The sequence below is a fragment of the Diceros bicornis genome, chromosome 24, assembly GCF_020826845.1.
Source record: "Diceros bicornis minor isolate mBicDic1 chromosome 24, mDicBic1.mat.cur, whole genome shotgun sequence".
Taxonomy (NCBI): Eukaryota; Metazoa; Chordata; class Mammalia; order Perissodactyla; family Rhinocerotidae; genus Diceros; species Diceros bicornis.
The window spans coordinates 38,926,457-38,943,039 of NC_080763.1; the positions used below are offsets into that span (position 1 = coordinate 38,926,457).

At 40.2% G+C, this 16,583-nt stretch overlaps 1 protein-coding gene across 7 annotated transcripts in view; it reads right to left on the bottom strand.

The window, feature by feature from the left end:
• The window catches only part of BTBD7 (BTB domain containing 7), an 87,475-nt gene that overhangs the window by 26,546 nt on the left and 44,346 nt on the right, over positions 1–16,583 (bottom strand). Inside the window, exon 4 of one of the 7 annotated variants that reach the window (XM_058567593.1) lies at positions 8,316–8,348. The exons of 5 other annotated variants lie outside the window; for them this stretch is intronic. In XM_058567593.1, the coding sequence (XP_058423576.1) occupies positions 8,329–8,348 (20 nt within the window). In that variant the 3' untranslated portion in view covers positions 8,316–8,328. Of the gene's footprint in view, positions 1–8,315; positions 8,349–13,251; positions 15,485–16,583 lie in introns of those variants that run through there. One more of the 7 variants, XM_058567592.1, reaches the window with a different exon arrangement.

Consider the following 16,583-nt stretch of genomic DNA (forward strand, 5'->3'; position numbering starts at 1 on the left):
CCTAGAAGTTTCCTCTTTCAAAAGCCAACCTTGATCCTGCTCCCCAAAGCCTGGGTCAGCTGTTTCTGTACCTAAAAGTATTCATGGTGCCCTGTGTCACTCTCTATAATAGCATTAACTCTCGTTCTATTTTATCCAGCTGATATATTTGTCTGAATCCTCTACCAGACTGAGAGCTCCTTTTGGATAGAGGCCCCACCTTATCTCTGATTCTACAGTGCCTGAAACCTAGTAGGTAATTAAAAACAAACGTAATAGCTAGTATTTTGAAACTTATTATGTGCCAAGCTCTGTACTTAGAATATTTAATTCTAACACTTCTTCTCAAAGAAGGTGGTATTATTATTATTACCATTTTACAGATGAGAAAACCGAGACTCACAAAGATTAACTAACTTATCCAAGGTCATGCAGCTAGGAAAAAGACAAAGTCATACTTAACATATTCTTCCCTTCCCTCCTAAAAATCCCACACACACCCCCACCTGCCCCTTATGCCTCTAAACTTAGGTCTTATACTAGTCAATCCTCATCAGAACTTCTTCACTTAGAACCACTTCTCTCATGAACAGAAAAGCATGTTATAAATACACCAGACATGGTGATACTCACAAATGTAAAAGGAAGACAATTAGGCGAAAAACTGGAATGTTGAAAGGTATATTTTTAAAGAGATTATCTAATATTGTCAAAATTAATATTTTCATATTACGGTCAAAGATTTCAAGTGGTAGTAAATTTGCCTTTTGTCAAGGTTATTGGTAATGAAATGAAAATGTAAACATAGCAGCAAGGCCAAATGGATGCTGGCAGGGAAAGGCCAGCAAGTGAGATGCAAAGAAGTTTCACACAATGCCATTTCCTGGGTAAATTTTGGACCAGCCTGGTAGGTCCAAAAATATTACACACTCAAAGATGGTCAGATTCTTGGTGACAAAGTGATACTAATCCAAACCCCAAAAGACAAATAAATCAGAGGGGCCACTTATGTGCAGTGCAGGTATTCATTCCTAGTGAGCAGAGTGCCATATTTTATCTCAGCCCTTCTCAAACTATCTCAGGTCAAAGAACAGTTTTTTGTTTTTGTTTCTTTTAAAATTTCCAATCTGTCAGACCAACACTAGTAAAATTCAATAAAAATGCTGCATGAATATTGTGGCAATGTCAAATTGCTACCAAAGTTTTAAAAGCTTACTTTCAATATCTGTACTTTTCTCACTGTAGACACACTTTGAAGAGCACTCTCTGTCTAGAATCCCTTTCCCCTATGCCAACTTCAAGAAATAGGGATGTCAAATTTGTTTCCTTCCATTTGGTACTAATTAACTTTTAGAGGGCATTCTTTCTTCCTCTTTTTTTCCCTATAGAGGATACTGACTCCATTTCCCAAATATAGATAAAATAGTACATACCTTTATTTCTCCAAAGACAACTAAATGACACAATCAGAACAACTACTTCATCTTTTTAAACTAGAAATTTAGAGCTTAGACTATTATCCACATATGGTAGATTACTGTTCAGACATACTCGACACCACCAGCCCTCTGATCCCACCCCCCACCCATGGGCACAGTGTACTTCCTTGTCCCAAGACTTTGGAATTGGCCATGAGATTTGCTTTGACTAATGAAATGCGAGTAGATGTGATGTGACAAAAGGCTTCAAAAATACTTTTGGGAATTGGGCTCGCCCTCTTGCCTTCTGCCACTGCCACGCCATACTGTGCCTAGCCTATTGGTCCCACAAGGAGAATGAGCAGCAGTGGGAACAGAGCCACCCAGCCCTGCTGACCCACAGTGGCATCCAAGAGTGACGCTAGCTGCTGCAAACTTAAATTTGTGATTTCAGCTGACCTGTAAATTTGCGGGAAATGCATGTTCATTGTTATATACCACTGAGACTCTCTGGTTGTTTGTTACACAGCAGTGGTTGACTAATAAACTATATAACTTTTTGGATGAATTCAAAAGCTTTTAACAATTTCCTTTTAAGAGAAAAACTCACCTGTAGCCAGGACATTTTTTTTTTTTAATTTTTTCTTTAAACTTTATTTATTTATTTATCCCCCAAAGCCCCAGTAGATAGTTGTATGTCATAGTTGCACATCCTTCTAGTTGCTGTATGTGGGACGTGGCCTCAGCGTGGCTGGAGAAGCAGTGCGTCAGTGCGCGCCCAGGATCCGAACCCAGGCCGCTGGCAGCGGAGCACACGCACTTAACCACTAAGCCACGGGGCCGGCCCAGTAGCCAGGACATTTAATGGCTCAAAGGTGCCCATGCAGTCTGCTCAGGCAGCAGATTTTCAGTGATGCTGCTGTGAGGCTGGCAGATAGTGTGAAGTCAACTTCTTACAATTCTTTCTGCTTGCATGATAACTGCATTTTACAGATCCATCTCCTACTTGCTTAATCCTTTCTTCTATTCTCTTTCACCAGAATACTTTCTTTCTAATTCTTAATTTGGGGAAAAAATGCCTCTTTTCAAAATTTGAGCTATGTAACATGAATGACCAAGGCAGAGATATAAAGAAGTAAAATAAATTAATCTGACATTTAGTAATACAAATGATTGTTATTGCTACATGTTAAATAGGATCACTTTCTGTTTTTATGATCAACATTTTTGTTTTTCTCTGCTTTGTGTTCCTCTGATAACTAAAATAAGCTTCAATGTTGACCAGTTTCTTGAATACACTGTCAGGATCTGTCTTTATTGCCACCCTCACGCTCTTCGTTATTCCTAGCATACCCTCATATTTGTTGCACCAATACAGGTGGGAAACCTTTTCACTGGTTCACGTCCATCAGGAAACGTATAAGCAGCTTCCAGATTCCGAGTTTCATATTGGGGTTGAGGTGGAAAGAAGAAGAGGGAAACAGGCAAGGGGGAAGAAAGGAAGAAACTGTGCAGGGAGATTACAGCCTGTCACACATAATAAAACAATGTAACAAGCATAGAGGAAGGCTGGCCTTAGGGCAGGCATAGTGACTCTTCAGTGGCACCAGAGTCAGAACAAGACTTCAAGTGCAAATAGGCTTGAGGGAAAAGCTGCTTCAGTTCTTTCCTACTAACCTGTACGTGACTGATTCCAAATCCTAAGGAAAGGAATTATGAAACAAGAGGGAAGTGAGGGCAGCCTGAAGCAGTGGCAAGAGCACATAGGCTTTGAATTCAGGCATTCATATCACGAACTCTTGACTCTCTCCCTCATCACCTATGAGACGTGAGTCTCATTCCCTCATATGCAGGAGGAAATAATCCCACCAGAGTTCTGATGATTATCTTAAATAACATTGGGGAGCCAATGTGTCCATCAACACTACTCCTTTTCTAGGCTAGACATCTTAAATCAGCTATGCCGACTCATCCGCCTCTGACCTATATATATAACTACTCAGCGTGTCCTACTGATTCTTCCTTCAAAATGCTCTCCCATCAGCCTCTTTATTTTCCATTCCCACTAACAGCACCCTTGTCCAAATCCTCAGTACCTTACACATCAATTACTGAAAAGCTTCCTACTGTCTCCCTCCCTCAGTATTCCAATCCACACTGAGCATACGTTTGACAGGTTGACCGCTATCAACACATCATCCCTGCATATCTCTCTATTTTAAAAAAGCAACCAGAATTCAAGACAGAAAATGAGTGTCAGACATGTGGATTAGAAGACAAGTCAATCTGTGCCTCAGTGTTTTTAACTGTCATTCTTTGGACTCTGCAACTTCTGAGAGCTGGCTGAATAAATGCTCCTCTCTGCTATTCCTTAGGGGGACCACTCTGAAGAAGATTCTACAGAGCTCCTCAGAGGATCCCAGCAGGACTGAAACCCAGGTGCCTCCAGTGGTGACCAGCTCAATGGCCCACTCTTGTACTGCTTTCCCTCCTCCCCTATTTAACCTCCTCCAATTCTCACTCCTGTTCATGGGATTACTTACCAAGTAAACTATCTGCACACAACCTTTGTTTCACGCTGTGTTTCAGCACAGGTTGTGCGGGAATGGGAGGAGATACTCACACAATGATCATAACAGAAGTGGCCCTAGAACACAAGATTCTCAAATGAGATTCTGGAACTAGATCACTCACTGGTCAAATGGCAAAAAGGATCCCATTCCTAATCGTAAGTGGGGTGGTGATAATCCCTGCATGCAGCAGCATGACAATACTAAGGTTTTTCACTAAGTGATGTATTAGTTTAGCACTAGTGGTGGCACCTGAATGGAATGGGAACATTAGTAACTATAAGGACCTGATGTTGGCTGGCTTTAGTCAACAGATTTAGAAATCATGAAAAAAGAAAATGACAGGCACAGGTTAGCCCCCTCAAGTCTAGGCATTCTGTCAAGGTCAGAAAACTTCTAGATTAGTGTTTAGAGAGACCCTTACTTCCTGTAGCTGCAGAACAGAATGTCAAAATTCAGGCTCAAGATTTAATTTTAAGGATATCAGAGCTACAAAGAAGCCCTGAATGCAAAGCCTTGACAAATCTTCTATGATAAAATCTGGGTCCTGATAGGAACAAAGTGGACACAGAAATCTGAAATGGGGATATTTGGGTGGATGAACTAGGAATGTTAAACCCCAAGATTTGCCTGAACTTTCTGGGTTGGGAGAAGCAGCTCCCCCAACCCCTTGCTAGAGGCCAGCAGCCTCCTCTTGTCAGGAGACCCTCTAGGAACATGAAAAGACAATGCTTGTTCTCTTCAAGATCCGCTCCTGCCTCATCTCACTAGCTGCAAACCAATAACCAGGATCTGATCACTCAAGATCACAGTCTGAGAGAGAAAATACAGGCCTTGTTCTGGGAGGAAAGAATGTATACACCCAAGAATTTCAAGACCTGGCTACAGGCACAGGCAGGTCGTGGAGGAACACTTGTGGGAGCAGATCCTGAGAGTGCTGGACCAGGGTGCTAGGTTTGTGGCAATACAACAAGAGCAGGAAGGTGTTCACCTGGAATCCAAGGGATTCACTGGGGCGTCCTTAGGTGCTTCTCTACACAGTGATAATGGAGACCAGGAAACGGTGGCAACCACGGATAAAGCACCTAAGAGCTCAGATACCTCTGGGATGAAGGTCTGGGTCACTCCACCTGGCAGGCCACCTAGACCTGCTGAAATATTGCTAAAGTGTGATGACAATCTAGATTGGGTGACAGAAGACTGTGCTGATTTGTACTGTTTCAACTTGCTTAAGCTAGAACTGTTTCCCACAATCTCCATCTCTGTATAGTTCCAAGCTAAAGTCGCCCAAAAGAGAAATGTGTGCAATTTGGAAGGCAGAACCAGCACCCCTCTAAAAGTCACTGTAGCTAGATGTGGTGACAAGCAGACGCAGAGGTGCCTGTGGGTTCCAGCTTGTCCTTGCTCTCTACTCCATGCCCAGCTCTCCCTCCCACACGGTGACAACACTAGATCCAGGCCACAATCAGATGCTTGGCTGCAGATTCACAGACACAAGAGCCACTCTCCACGTGCTCCCCTTCGCAGCCCCACTTCAGTGGCTCGATGTGCTTGGCTTCTCACGTTGACTGGCTGATAACTCCTCTGCAACCTACTCTTCTCCCTTTCAGACCTTCTCTTCCCCAGTTCTCCCACAATTGTGTAAGGCCCAATGCCTATAATAATTCCCTTATCCCGTGAGTCAGAGTTGCTCAGCTTCCCTGATTGAACTCTGAGTGATACAGTTACAATGAGAATATCAACGACAGTCTCCAGCCAGTTGCAGCAGCTTGCACTGTGGCTAATTCCACCAGCTTTCCTAAATTGAGTCTTTTGTATAGGTGTGGCTGGCTACCATCAGAAGTGTGGTAACTTGTGACAAAATGGATTTACATTATTGTTTTTCCCTAATAAACTGTTTTGACCTATGAAAATAACACCAGAAGATTAAATAATGTATTAGTTTTCTATCACTGTGTAACAAATTACCACAAACTCAGCGGGTTAAAACAACAAACAAATCATCTCATATTTTCTGTGGGTCAGGAGTCTGGGCACAAGTCACCTGGGTCCTCAGTCAAGGTTTCATAAGGTTGCAATCAAGGTACCAACTGGGCTTGCATTCGCATCCGAAGGTTCAACTGGGGAACAATTTGCTTCCAAGCCCATTCAGGTTGTTGGCAGAATTCATTTCCCTGTGGCCGTATAACTAAGGGCCTAGCTTCTTGCTGGTTACTGGCTGGGGGGGTCACATGCTTAGTTCCTAGAGGATGCCTGCAGTTCTTGCCATCAACAGGCTATCTCACAACACAGTAGCTTATTTCTTCAAAGGCAGCAAGCGAAAAAGTCTCTAGTGCAAGTCTGTTATCAAGACAGAGTCTTATATAGTGTAATGTAATCGTGGGAGTGACACTCCATCATCTTTGCCATATTGTATTGGTTAGAAACAAGTCGTAGGTCGCATTCACACTTAAGGGGAGGGGACTGCTTAAGGGTATGAATACCAGAAGATGGGGATCATTAGGGGTTACCTTAGGGTCTACTTGTCATAGTAAGTTTATGACCATCTTAGCAATATCGTTTCTGACATATTGGACACTCCTCATCATTTTAGTCTGCCCTTAGTACTTGTTCCTTTGATCTACTTCAGCTATCTTTTCTCAGAACACATCTAACTTTACTGCTTCTCTGAAGAGTGGTACGAACTGCAATCAATATTTTAGGTAAAGGTGCATCACAGTTTGGGGAAAAAAAAAAAGGCTGACTGACATGGGAGCTAAGAATACTCAACAGGGAAAGGATAATACTGGGAAAACTTGATATCTATAAGCAAAAGAGTGAAATTGGACCCTCTTTTACACCACTCACAAAAATTAACTCAAAATGGATTAAGGACTGAAGTGTAAGACCTGAAACCATGAAACTCCTAGAAGACAACACCAGGAAAAATCTTCTTGACATTGGTCTTGGCAATGATTTTTTGGCTATGACACCAAAAGCAAAAACCAACAAGTGGGACCACATCAAACTAAAAAGCTTCTGCACAGCTAAAAAAAAAAAAAAAAAAAAAAAAAATCACTAAAATGAAAAGGCAACTTACAGAATGGGAGAAAATATCTACAAACCATATATCTGATAAGGAGTTAATATCCAAAATATATAAGGAACTCATACAACTCAGTTGCAAACAATCTGATTAAAATATGGGCAGACGACTTAAAAAGACATTTTTCCAAAGAAGACATACAAATGGCCAACAAGTACATAAAAAGGTACTCAACTTCACTGATCATCAGGAAAATGTAAATCAAAACCACAATGAGATATCATCTCACACCTGTTAGAATGGTTACTATCAAAAGACAAGAGATAAATGCTAGTGAGGATGTGGGGAAAAGGGAACCCTTGTGCACTGTTGGTGGGAATGTAAACTGGTACAGCCACTATAGAACACAGTATGGAGGTTCCTCAAAAAATTAAAAATACAACTACCATATGACCCAGCAATCCCACTTTCAGATATATATCCAAAGATGATGAAATCACTATCTCGAAGAGATATCTGCATCCCCATGTTTACTGCAGCATTATTCATAATAGCCAAGACACAGTAATAACCTAAGTGTCCATCAATGAATGAATGGATAAAGAAAATGTGGTGTGTATACACATTATGTTGTTCAAAGGGTACAAAGTTTCAGTTATAAGATTATAAGGTCTAGGGATCTAATGTACAGCGTGGTGACTACAGTTAACAATACTATATTGTACACTTGAAAGTTGCTATGAGAGTAGAGCCTTAATGTTCTCACCATAACAACATGTTAATTATGTGAGGTAAAGGATGCGTTATCATCATCCCCTGGACCCGCAGCCAGATATCATCCCAGAGTTCTGCCCCCAACAATGAGCGACCATTAATAGCCCACTTTTGTCGTGCCCATTGTGCCATCCACAGGGTGAGCCCCTTACAGACTGCCCCACTGTCCACGTACAGACATACTGGATCAGGCTCACGAGTCAACACCATCCAGGTGGCCCACAATTCAGCTCACTGACTACTGTACCCAGAGCCAGAATCCAACCACATGCTGTCGGTCGAAGGCTAGATGGCCACTGCTGTCCACTTGGGTTGGGGGGGCCCTTGCAGAGCCATCCATATGCCAGGCCTCCGCCGGGATTGGTCTTTCTCCTTCCCGTACATCCGGCAGGGTTTCAGGCATGGGCACCTTGTCTAACGGGGTTGTTTCTTCTGTGGTGTATGTTACTGGTCCCAGGATGGCAAGGATGCATTAACGAACCTTATTGTGGCAAACATTTTGCAATACATACGTGTATCAAAAATTGTTATGGTACACCCCAGACTTACACAATGTTATATGTCAGTTACATCTCAATACAGCTGGAACAAAAAGAAAAAAAAAGAAATCTAGATTAAAATCTATTTTCACTGCAAAAAAAAAAAGGCTGAGTGTTTCTGGGTTTTATTTTTCCTACCCTTTTGGCTTATGTTCAGAATTTGGTTGTCCCCATTGGGTAGAGAGGCATAACACAGAGTCATGAAGTGTAACATATATTTATCTACATGGAAATATATCTTTCAAGTTTATGCCCCTTTTAATAGTCTTATAAGTTTTTCTTGCAACAGCTAAATGCCAAAAGGCATTACTAATACTATAGATCTATTCCAAATATCTTTTTATGTTTCCTTTCAGTATATTTTAAAAGGTTATGTTCTGAGACAATCTCTGGACTGTCTATCTGGATGGATATACAAGAAACTGGGAACGCCGGCTGCCTCTGTGAAGGGGAGTAAAAAGCTGGGAGGGCAGAAGACTCTTCACTGAGTATCCCTTAGCACCTTTTGAATTCTGTTCCATGTGACTGCATTACCTATTCAAAAAATCGAATAATAGAAAAACAAAAACATTAGGCTATGGAAGTTGCCAGGAGTCCCTTCCCTCAGTGCTCAGTATAAAATCCATCACCTACCACCAAACCTAAGCAAACCCTGGAAGGGAAATGAGAAGGTTCTCTACTCTGAGAACACTACTCCTTTCTGAGGGGAAAGAGGCCATCACTGAGGTTCCTGCTGCTTGCAGGGTGAAAATGTACACTGAGCGCTTGCTCTTTCTTCTCTTTTTTTTTTTAAAGGATCTTTTTTTTTTTTTAATTATTATTATTATTTTTTTAAATTTTATTTATTTATTCCCCCAAAGCCCCAGTAGATAGTTGTATGTCATAGTTGCACAGCCTTCTAGTTGCTGTATGTGGGACGCGGTCCCAGCATGGCCGGAGAAGCGGTGCGTCTGTGCGCGCCCGGGATCCGAACCTGGGCCCCCAGCAGCGGAGTGCGTGCACTTAACCGCTAAGCCACGGGGCCGGCCCAATAAAATCTTTAAAAAAAAAAAAAAGAGGAAGATTGGCATTGGATGTTAGCTCAGGGTTGATCTTCCTCACACGCACACAAAAAATACTATATTTCTTTAATGTTTATGAATTAATATTCTCTAATATGGCATTTTAATATTTATGCTTAAGTGTTTTTGGGGGTTAGAACAGCAAGGAAAGGGAGAACCATTCATGGGGAAATTGGTTCTCCGGACACAGGCATCATATATAAGCCTCTGCTATACTATGATGCAGGGGATCTAACTCTGGGACCTACAGGATGCCCCAACTCCTTGAAACTGAACATATGTTCTTATGTGCAAATATCTTGCTGGAAGAGAGATGCCAGAGATACCACTAGAGATGGACTGACCAGACACCCAATCCCAATTCCCTTTAGCTGTGTAACGTATGAAATTTTGCCTGTTTCCTCATCTGAAAAATGTTTTCTAATGCTTAAAATTTACCTCATCAGGTTATTTTGAGAATTAAATAAGATAATGAACACACAGCACCTAGTACATTGTTTAACTTATAGTAAACATTAAATAAATGGCAGCTATTATTATGTTTCCTTGATGAGGGTACCCATCATACTGGTGTATTCCAACTCAAGAGCAAGCATGGGGGTTTGTAGGGGGTGGAAGAGGGTAGGAAGGGAGCACAGTCTCCAGAGTAGAGCAAGTCAAAGATCATAAAGGGAACAGAAATAGTTGATGATAACCTAAATGTATTATACACTTTGCTCTCACAGATCATTTATTTAAAAATGTTAAATAAAAACAATCCCAGTATGTGAAAAACTCAGAGGTTCACATCTCTTTATCTAAAAACAAAAAATACCCATCCTTGGGCCGGCCCCGTGGCTTAGCGGTTAAGTGCGCGTGCTCCGCTGCTGGCGGCCTGGGTTCGGGTCCCGGGCGCGCACTGACACACCGCTTCTCCGGCCATGCTGAGGCCGCGTCCCACATGCAGCAACTCGAAGGATGTGCAGCTATGACGTACAACTATCTACTGGGGCTTTGGGCGGGGGGGGGGGGGAATAAATAAATAAATCTTAAAAAAAAATACCCATCCTTGCTTACTATCCTTAAACCATTTTCCCACTAGTGACAAAACAGTAAGTTAGTATCCTTAATTCCATTATAATAATAAAGGAAAAATCCAAACCTTTGGGAGTAAAGCCATGTAATTATGATTTTCAGAAAACTTTTTGACACCTACTGGTTAGTTATCTCTTAAATATAATCATGTGCTCCCTTCAAAACAATGCACCTCACAGAGACCATATTCTCTCTCCGCCCCACAACTCCCCCCAAATGGGAAACAGTAGCTCTGGAGTCAGAAAGACCAGATTCAAATCTTGGCCTTAACACTTCCTAGCTGTAACCCCAGGTAAGTGACCACATTTTCAAGCCTCAGTTTATCTGTAAAATGGAGATAACAGCTATCATAGAGGATAATGTGAGGTAATTGCTTAGCACAGTGCCTAAAAGAACAGGTGCTCAAAAAATTCTACTGAATAAATGAATAAATATAGTAAGAAACTTTAAAAAGAATTAGTAATTTTTAATGTGTAATTTATAGATTTTATCTCCTTAAAGAATATATTATTTTAAAAAAAACCCCACTATTTCTGAAACATTTCTTATGGTCTCTGCATGCTGCAGCCAAAGAGATCTTTCAGAAGACGCAAATGTAAGCAGTCACATGACCTGCTATGCTCAGGACAAAGCCCATGTCTCAGCGCAGTAGACAAAGTTCTTTATTAGACAGCCCTGCCCACCTCTGTAGCCTCACTTCTTGCCACACCTCTCTTATCTCTGCAACCCCTATCTCCAGAAACCCATGCCTCCCTCCCATTTCTCCCTAGGCCTTTGTACCTGCAGTTCCTTCTACCTGGTATGTTCCCTTTTACCTCCCATCTTTATTTACTGAACTCCTATTCATTCTCCAGGTCTCAGGCTCACTGAGTTCTCCTTGATACTGTCCCCCCTTCCCCGACTCCCTGCATTGAGGCTGGGGCTCCTCTTCCTATGTGCTCCCCTAGCATCCAGTGCTTCGCTCTAGCAGGGCACCTACACTGTCACTGCCTGTTCGTACTTACTACTAGACTGTCTTACTCATTACTTTAATCTCAGGGCCTGGCATACAGTAAGAGCTCAATAAGTGTTCGCTAAATGAACAAAGTATAGGAGTCTAAGGTCCATTTGAATCCGCAGGTTATATTCCTCTCTTTCTCCCATAATGTCCCATTTTTACCTTTATTTGCTTCAAAATTCAGGCAGCTGCTATTCTCCCAGGTTTATAGACCTATTATGAGGATCAGATATACAATATCATATACATCCACTTCTATTTAATTTAGTACCTCTAAAAATTTGACATCAAAATGTAGTTTAGGAGTGGGGTTCATACCACTGAAGACTTTAGATACTTAATATCTTTATTGTTTGCAATTTGATTTTTTGTGAGGAAGACTGACCCTGAGCTAATGCCTGTTGCCAATCTTCCTCTTTTTGCTTGAGGAAGACTGTCTCTAAGCTAACATCTGTGCCAGTCCTCCTCTATTTTGTATGCGGGAGGCTGCCATAGCATGGTGTAATGAGAAGCGTGTAGGTCTGTGCCTGGGATCTGAACCCGCGAACCCAGGGCCACTAGAACGGAGCGCACGAACTTAACCACTATGCCACTGGGCTGTCCTTATTCTTTACACTTATAAACAAAAACTATCAGTCTAGAATTTAAGATGAGGCATAAAATAAAAGAAACTTTTTTTTTTTTTTTTTGCTAGGAGATCAGCCCTGCGCTAACATCTGCCAATCCTCCTCTTTTTTTTGCTGCGGAAGACTGGCCCTGGGCTAACACCCGTGCCCATCTTCCTCCACTTTATATGGGAAGCTGCCACAGCATAGCTTGCCAAGCCGTGCAACGGTGTGCGCCCAGGATCTGAACTGGCAAACCCCGGGCCGCTGCAGCGGAGCGCGCGCACTTAACCGCTTGCACCACCGGGCCGGCCCCCAAAGAAACTTTTTAATCAACAGTTTAGCTTAGAAAATTTTCCGAACCTCTCATAATTAGATACAAGCTCAGCTATCAACAGGTTTAGAAAGCCAATGTGATGCCCATATATTTTCTAGAAATATTTTAATGAATCACCATGCCAAAATTCAGCATTGTTCTTTAATGTAAATTTCAAGTAGGAAGGAACACTGACAGTGGAAACTCAGTATTAAAAACCAATCCACTTTGGAAAAGGCCTAACTCTATTACGGTTGAAGAGAAATATGGTTAAAAACAAAGACATGCACAAACTGTGTTTTCAGTTTTCTGGCACAACTTTCAGATGTGTGGATATTTCACCTTGAAATGCCATGACACATAAAGCATTTATCAGAAGTTTTGTCAACATGTCAATGCCTATGAGGTATATAAAAATGTTTTAATCAAAAGAACCAAAATAGAGCTCAAAGTCTTTTACTATATCAAAGCCATCCCCTTTGTGGAGATGTATCTAGTGAGGCCAGCCCATGTTAATTTATAATAGAAACTGATATTCCTTTTCATCAAAATATATGAAAAAACAGTTGGAGCAAGCACTTTCTGGGCGGTTTATACTCACTGAATGTTTTAGCAGTTCCATAAATACACTCCAAACTAAGATTCAGTCTTTAGGAGATACTTATAAAAAGGTACTTTTTGTTAACAGTATTTATCACTGAGGAGTGAGACTGAACGGTTCTTAAACATCTTTTGTATTATTTGTATTATCTGAAATGCAACCATAAGTGCATCTCATATTTTTCGAAACAAAAAATCCAGTTATTAAAATAACTCTATACATACTGACATAAAAATTTTTCCAAATTTTATTAAGAAAAAAGCATGACACAGAATAATATGTATAGTGTGATGCTATTTATACAACAGAACAAGATACACACATGAAATACACACATTCCTGCACATATAAAGGTTTGTAAGGAAACACATCAAAGTGTTCAAAGTATGTCATCAGTAAGAATTTGCGGAAAGGAGTGGTAGTGGGTGAAAATACACTTTAGGCTGCCTTTCTGTATCATTCATTCTCTTTTTTTCAAACAATGAGAGCATGAACTGCTTTTGAAATAAATTAATCCAAACTTAGAATTGTAACGGGATGGTTTATTTAGGAATGTTACCAAACTTACTATCTAAAGTCTTTTAAAATGCAAAGTATATAAGAAGCTTAGCCACTGAGTGTAGCATAGGTGCTCAGTAAATTCCTATTTGAAGTCCATCTTTTGATCAGTAGAAGTGGGCTTGGGGAAGTAACAACTTAAGTGCCTGTTTCCACATCTCTACAATGGGAAGAATGAGAGTAGCTACCATATGGGTTACTGTAAAGATTAAGTGAGGTATTCCACAAAAAGGGCTTAGCCCAGTGTCTCGCACACAGTTAACAGCTAAACGATATTACTGATACTACTAATCTATCTTAATTCTTGGAATAGTTTCTTCTAGCCTCTTCTAAAACCAGAAGTAAATAGAATGCTTGTGTCTAGTCAGAGTCCTTCTTCTCTGGAGATAAGAGCAGTATTTGGTCTTAAGGCAGAAACTTCAACTCTGTATCTTAATACTGATTCTGAAAAGCCAGGATATTTGTACAATGCAGAGGTTCTTCCTTCCTTCTGTCATTTTCCCTCCTCAATCACTAACGCCCTCCCCCAATCTATTTTCCTTACACCAAATAAACTGCATCGTGAATTATATTAGTTTCTGTATTCCTTGGCAACAGAAGGTGTAAGAGGAGTAGTTCAAATTTAACTATAGCAGAGTCAGAAAAATAAAAATAAGTTGGGGCTTTAGGAAAAGGCAACAATTAGGCCATTTATCTTAGTATTTCTAAGAGAAAAAGGGACTATAATTGAATTAAAGTACAGTGGAGTAACAGTTTAGACCAAACAGCCCACCACCCTGGGAAAGCATTATGGACCATTTTTTTAATGGCCCTGTTTCGCCTTCTAACGCTGAATGTATCACCATTCTAAAAAAAGTCTGAATCTGGCAATGTTTTTTAGACTTCGGAAACTTGGGACTACGCTGTCAAATGATGTGTAAGGATAATAACTCAATTCTTATCTTTAGAAATTTTCTACGAAAGCATTAACGCAATTCAGTTTTTAAAACATTTGTTAAGATGCTCCCAATATAAGTCAGGAATAGTGTGTGCTGCTTGCACTTCTACGAAGGGGAAGAAACAGGCTCAAGTTGAGGAACTTGGACAGAATTTACATGGTTAGTATGTGGCACAGCCAGGATTAGAACACAGATCTAACCCCAGACTTCATATTTATAAAATACCATTAAATTTGGGCACTGTTATTTCTCTCTGAACCTCTGTGCACAAATGGGAAACCCATTCACCGAGTTTTATGGGTTTGTTGTGAGAATGAAATGAAACAATGTATGTGGAGTTCCTGTCTTGAAGCTAGGTACATGGTGGCATTCAAAGGCTGTTCATTTTAATTCTCTTCTCCCTGGTATTGCATCTTGCATAGCAATGGTGTTCAATAAATGCTAACCTGAAATTTTAAAAATTCGTTTTTAAGATCTTAAAGATATGTGTCTTATTTTAGGCCTGATACAAACAGTTCTGATCAATTGACGTAGTTAACTATTCTGTTTTACTTTGAAAGTCATATATAAATGGTGATAGAAGTGTAGTGAAGAACAGTTATCTCAATAATTCACGATAAAACACGATACTGTAAGTTTACAAGTCTTTATTTCAGAACATGTTGCATTGGGCAGTACTGAAGATGCTATCTCTGCTATCCTCATGGTGACTAGAGTTCAATATACTCCTTAAATAATCTAAATGCTCAGCTCTTTCTTATCCCAGAGAAGTGGTACAATGTTGTTCAAAGTTTTGTGTTCACATCCATACTGACCTATATAGCATCTCATCTTTCATCTGATTATATTAATATCCGTAAAGTTCAAATTAAATTCAATTGCTCAGACCTTGACTATAATAAACACACAATTTGGGTTGAGGAAAAAGCCAAACCAAAAACAAAACAAACAAGTCTTCCTCTATTTCATTGTTTCCTTCCACTGTGGCATCCTTGGAATTTCAGTATCACAGAGAAAAGATTTTGCTCACTGTTGAGAAAAGGCTTCTAATTAAATTCTGCATAATTTTAAATAAAAAGAAATAGAAGACAATCAACAGACTCTACTTCAAACGAACTGTACTTATTTTAGAAATAACACTTCTTGCTATGGCTACAAAGTGCCTGATATACATTTACATTTAAAAAGTCATATAACAAGCCATAATATTAATCTATACTCACTGTCTTTTAAGTATACAAATAAGTGTGAATAAATACTCCATTTTCAATAGACAAGAAACAAACAACAGCAACTCTTTACAATTTTATTTTTCCTTAATAAATTAAACAGGACAAAAAAGAAGTAAAAAGATGCCTAATTTAGAATAAGAATTTCCAAGTTATTTTAACATTCTGAGTTATATTTGTTTTATTCTTGTCAATGCATTTTTGTTTTGGTGAGGAAGATCAGCCCTGGGCTAACATCCATGCCAATCCTCCTCTTTCTGCTAAGGAAGACCGGCCCTGAGCTAACATCTATTGCCAATCCTCCTCCTTTTTTTCCCTTTTTCTCCCCAAAGCCCCAGTAGACAGTTGTATGTCATAGTTGCACATCCTTCTCGTTGCTGTTTGTGGGAGGCCACCTCAGCATGGCTGGACAAGTGGTGCGTCGGTGCGCGCCCGGGATCCTAACCCGGGCCCCTAACCCGGGCCGTCAGTAGCGGAGCACGCGCACTTAACCGCTAAGCCACGGGGCCGGCCCCTCAATGCATTTTTATTATTGAAATTTAGATACATAATTAGTTCTTTGATCTAAATTATAAATTAGTGCAAAAAGATTGCCCTTGGAGTAAACTTTTTTGGCTTCAAAAGATTAACAGCCTTGACCAGTTTCCAAGAATATTTTAAATTCAATTGATGTTCTATTTCATATCAATGGACCAACAAAGCAAAGAGTTGATGAGACAATTTTATTTAACTTAATTTAACTTAAAACCGAGTTTAATGGTAGAGAGTTATACACCATTCAGACTACATCTAAACTTACTTTTATAAATAATACTTCATATTTATCTCCTAGATTGAAGTTCAGTGTTTTCACTTTATTTGCAACTTCTAGGGTTAAACAATTTTACACTCCCTCCCTT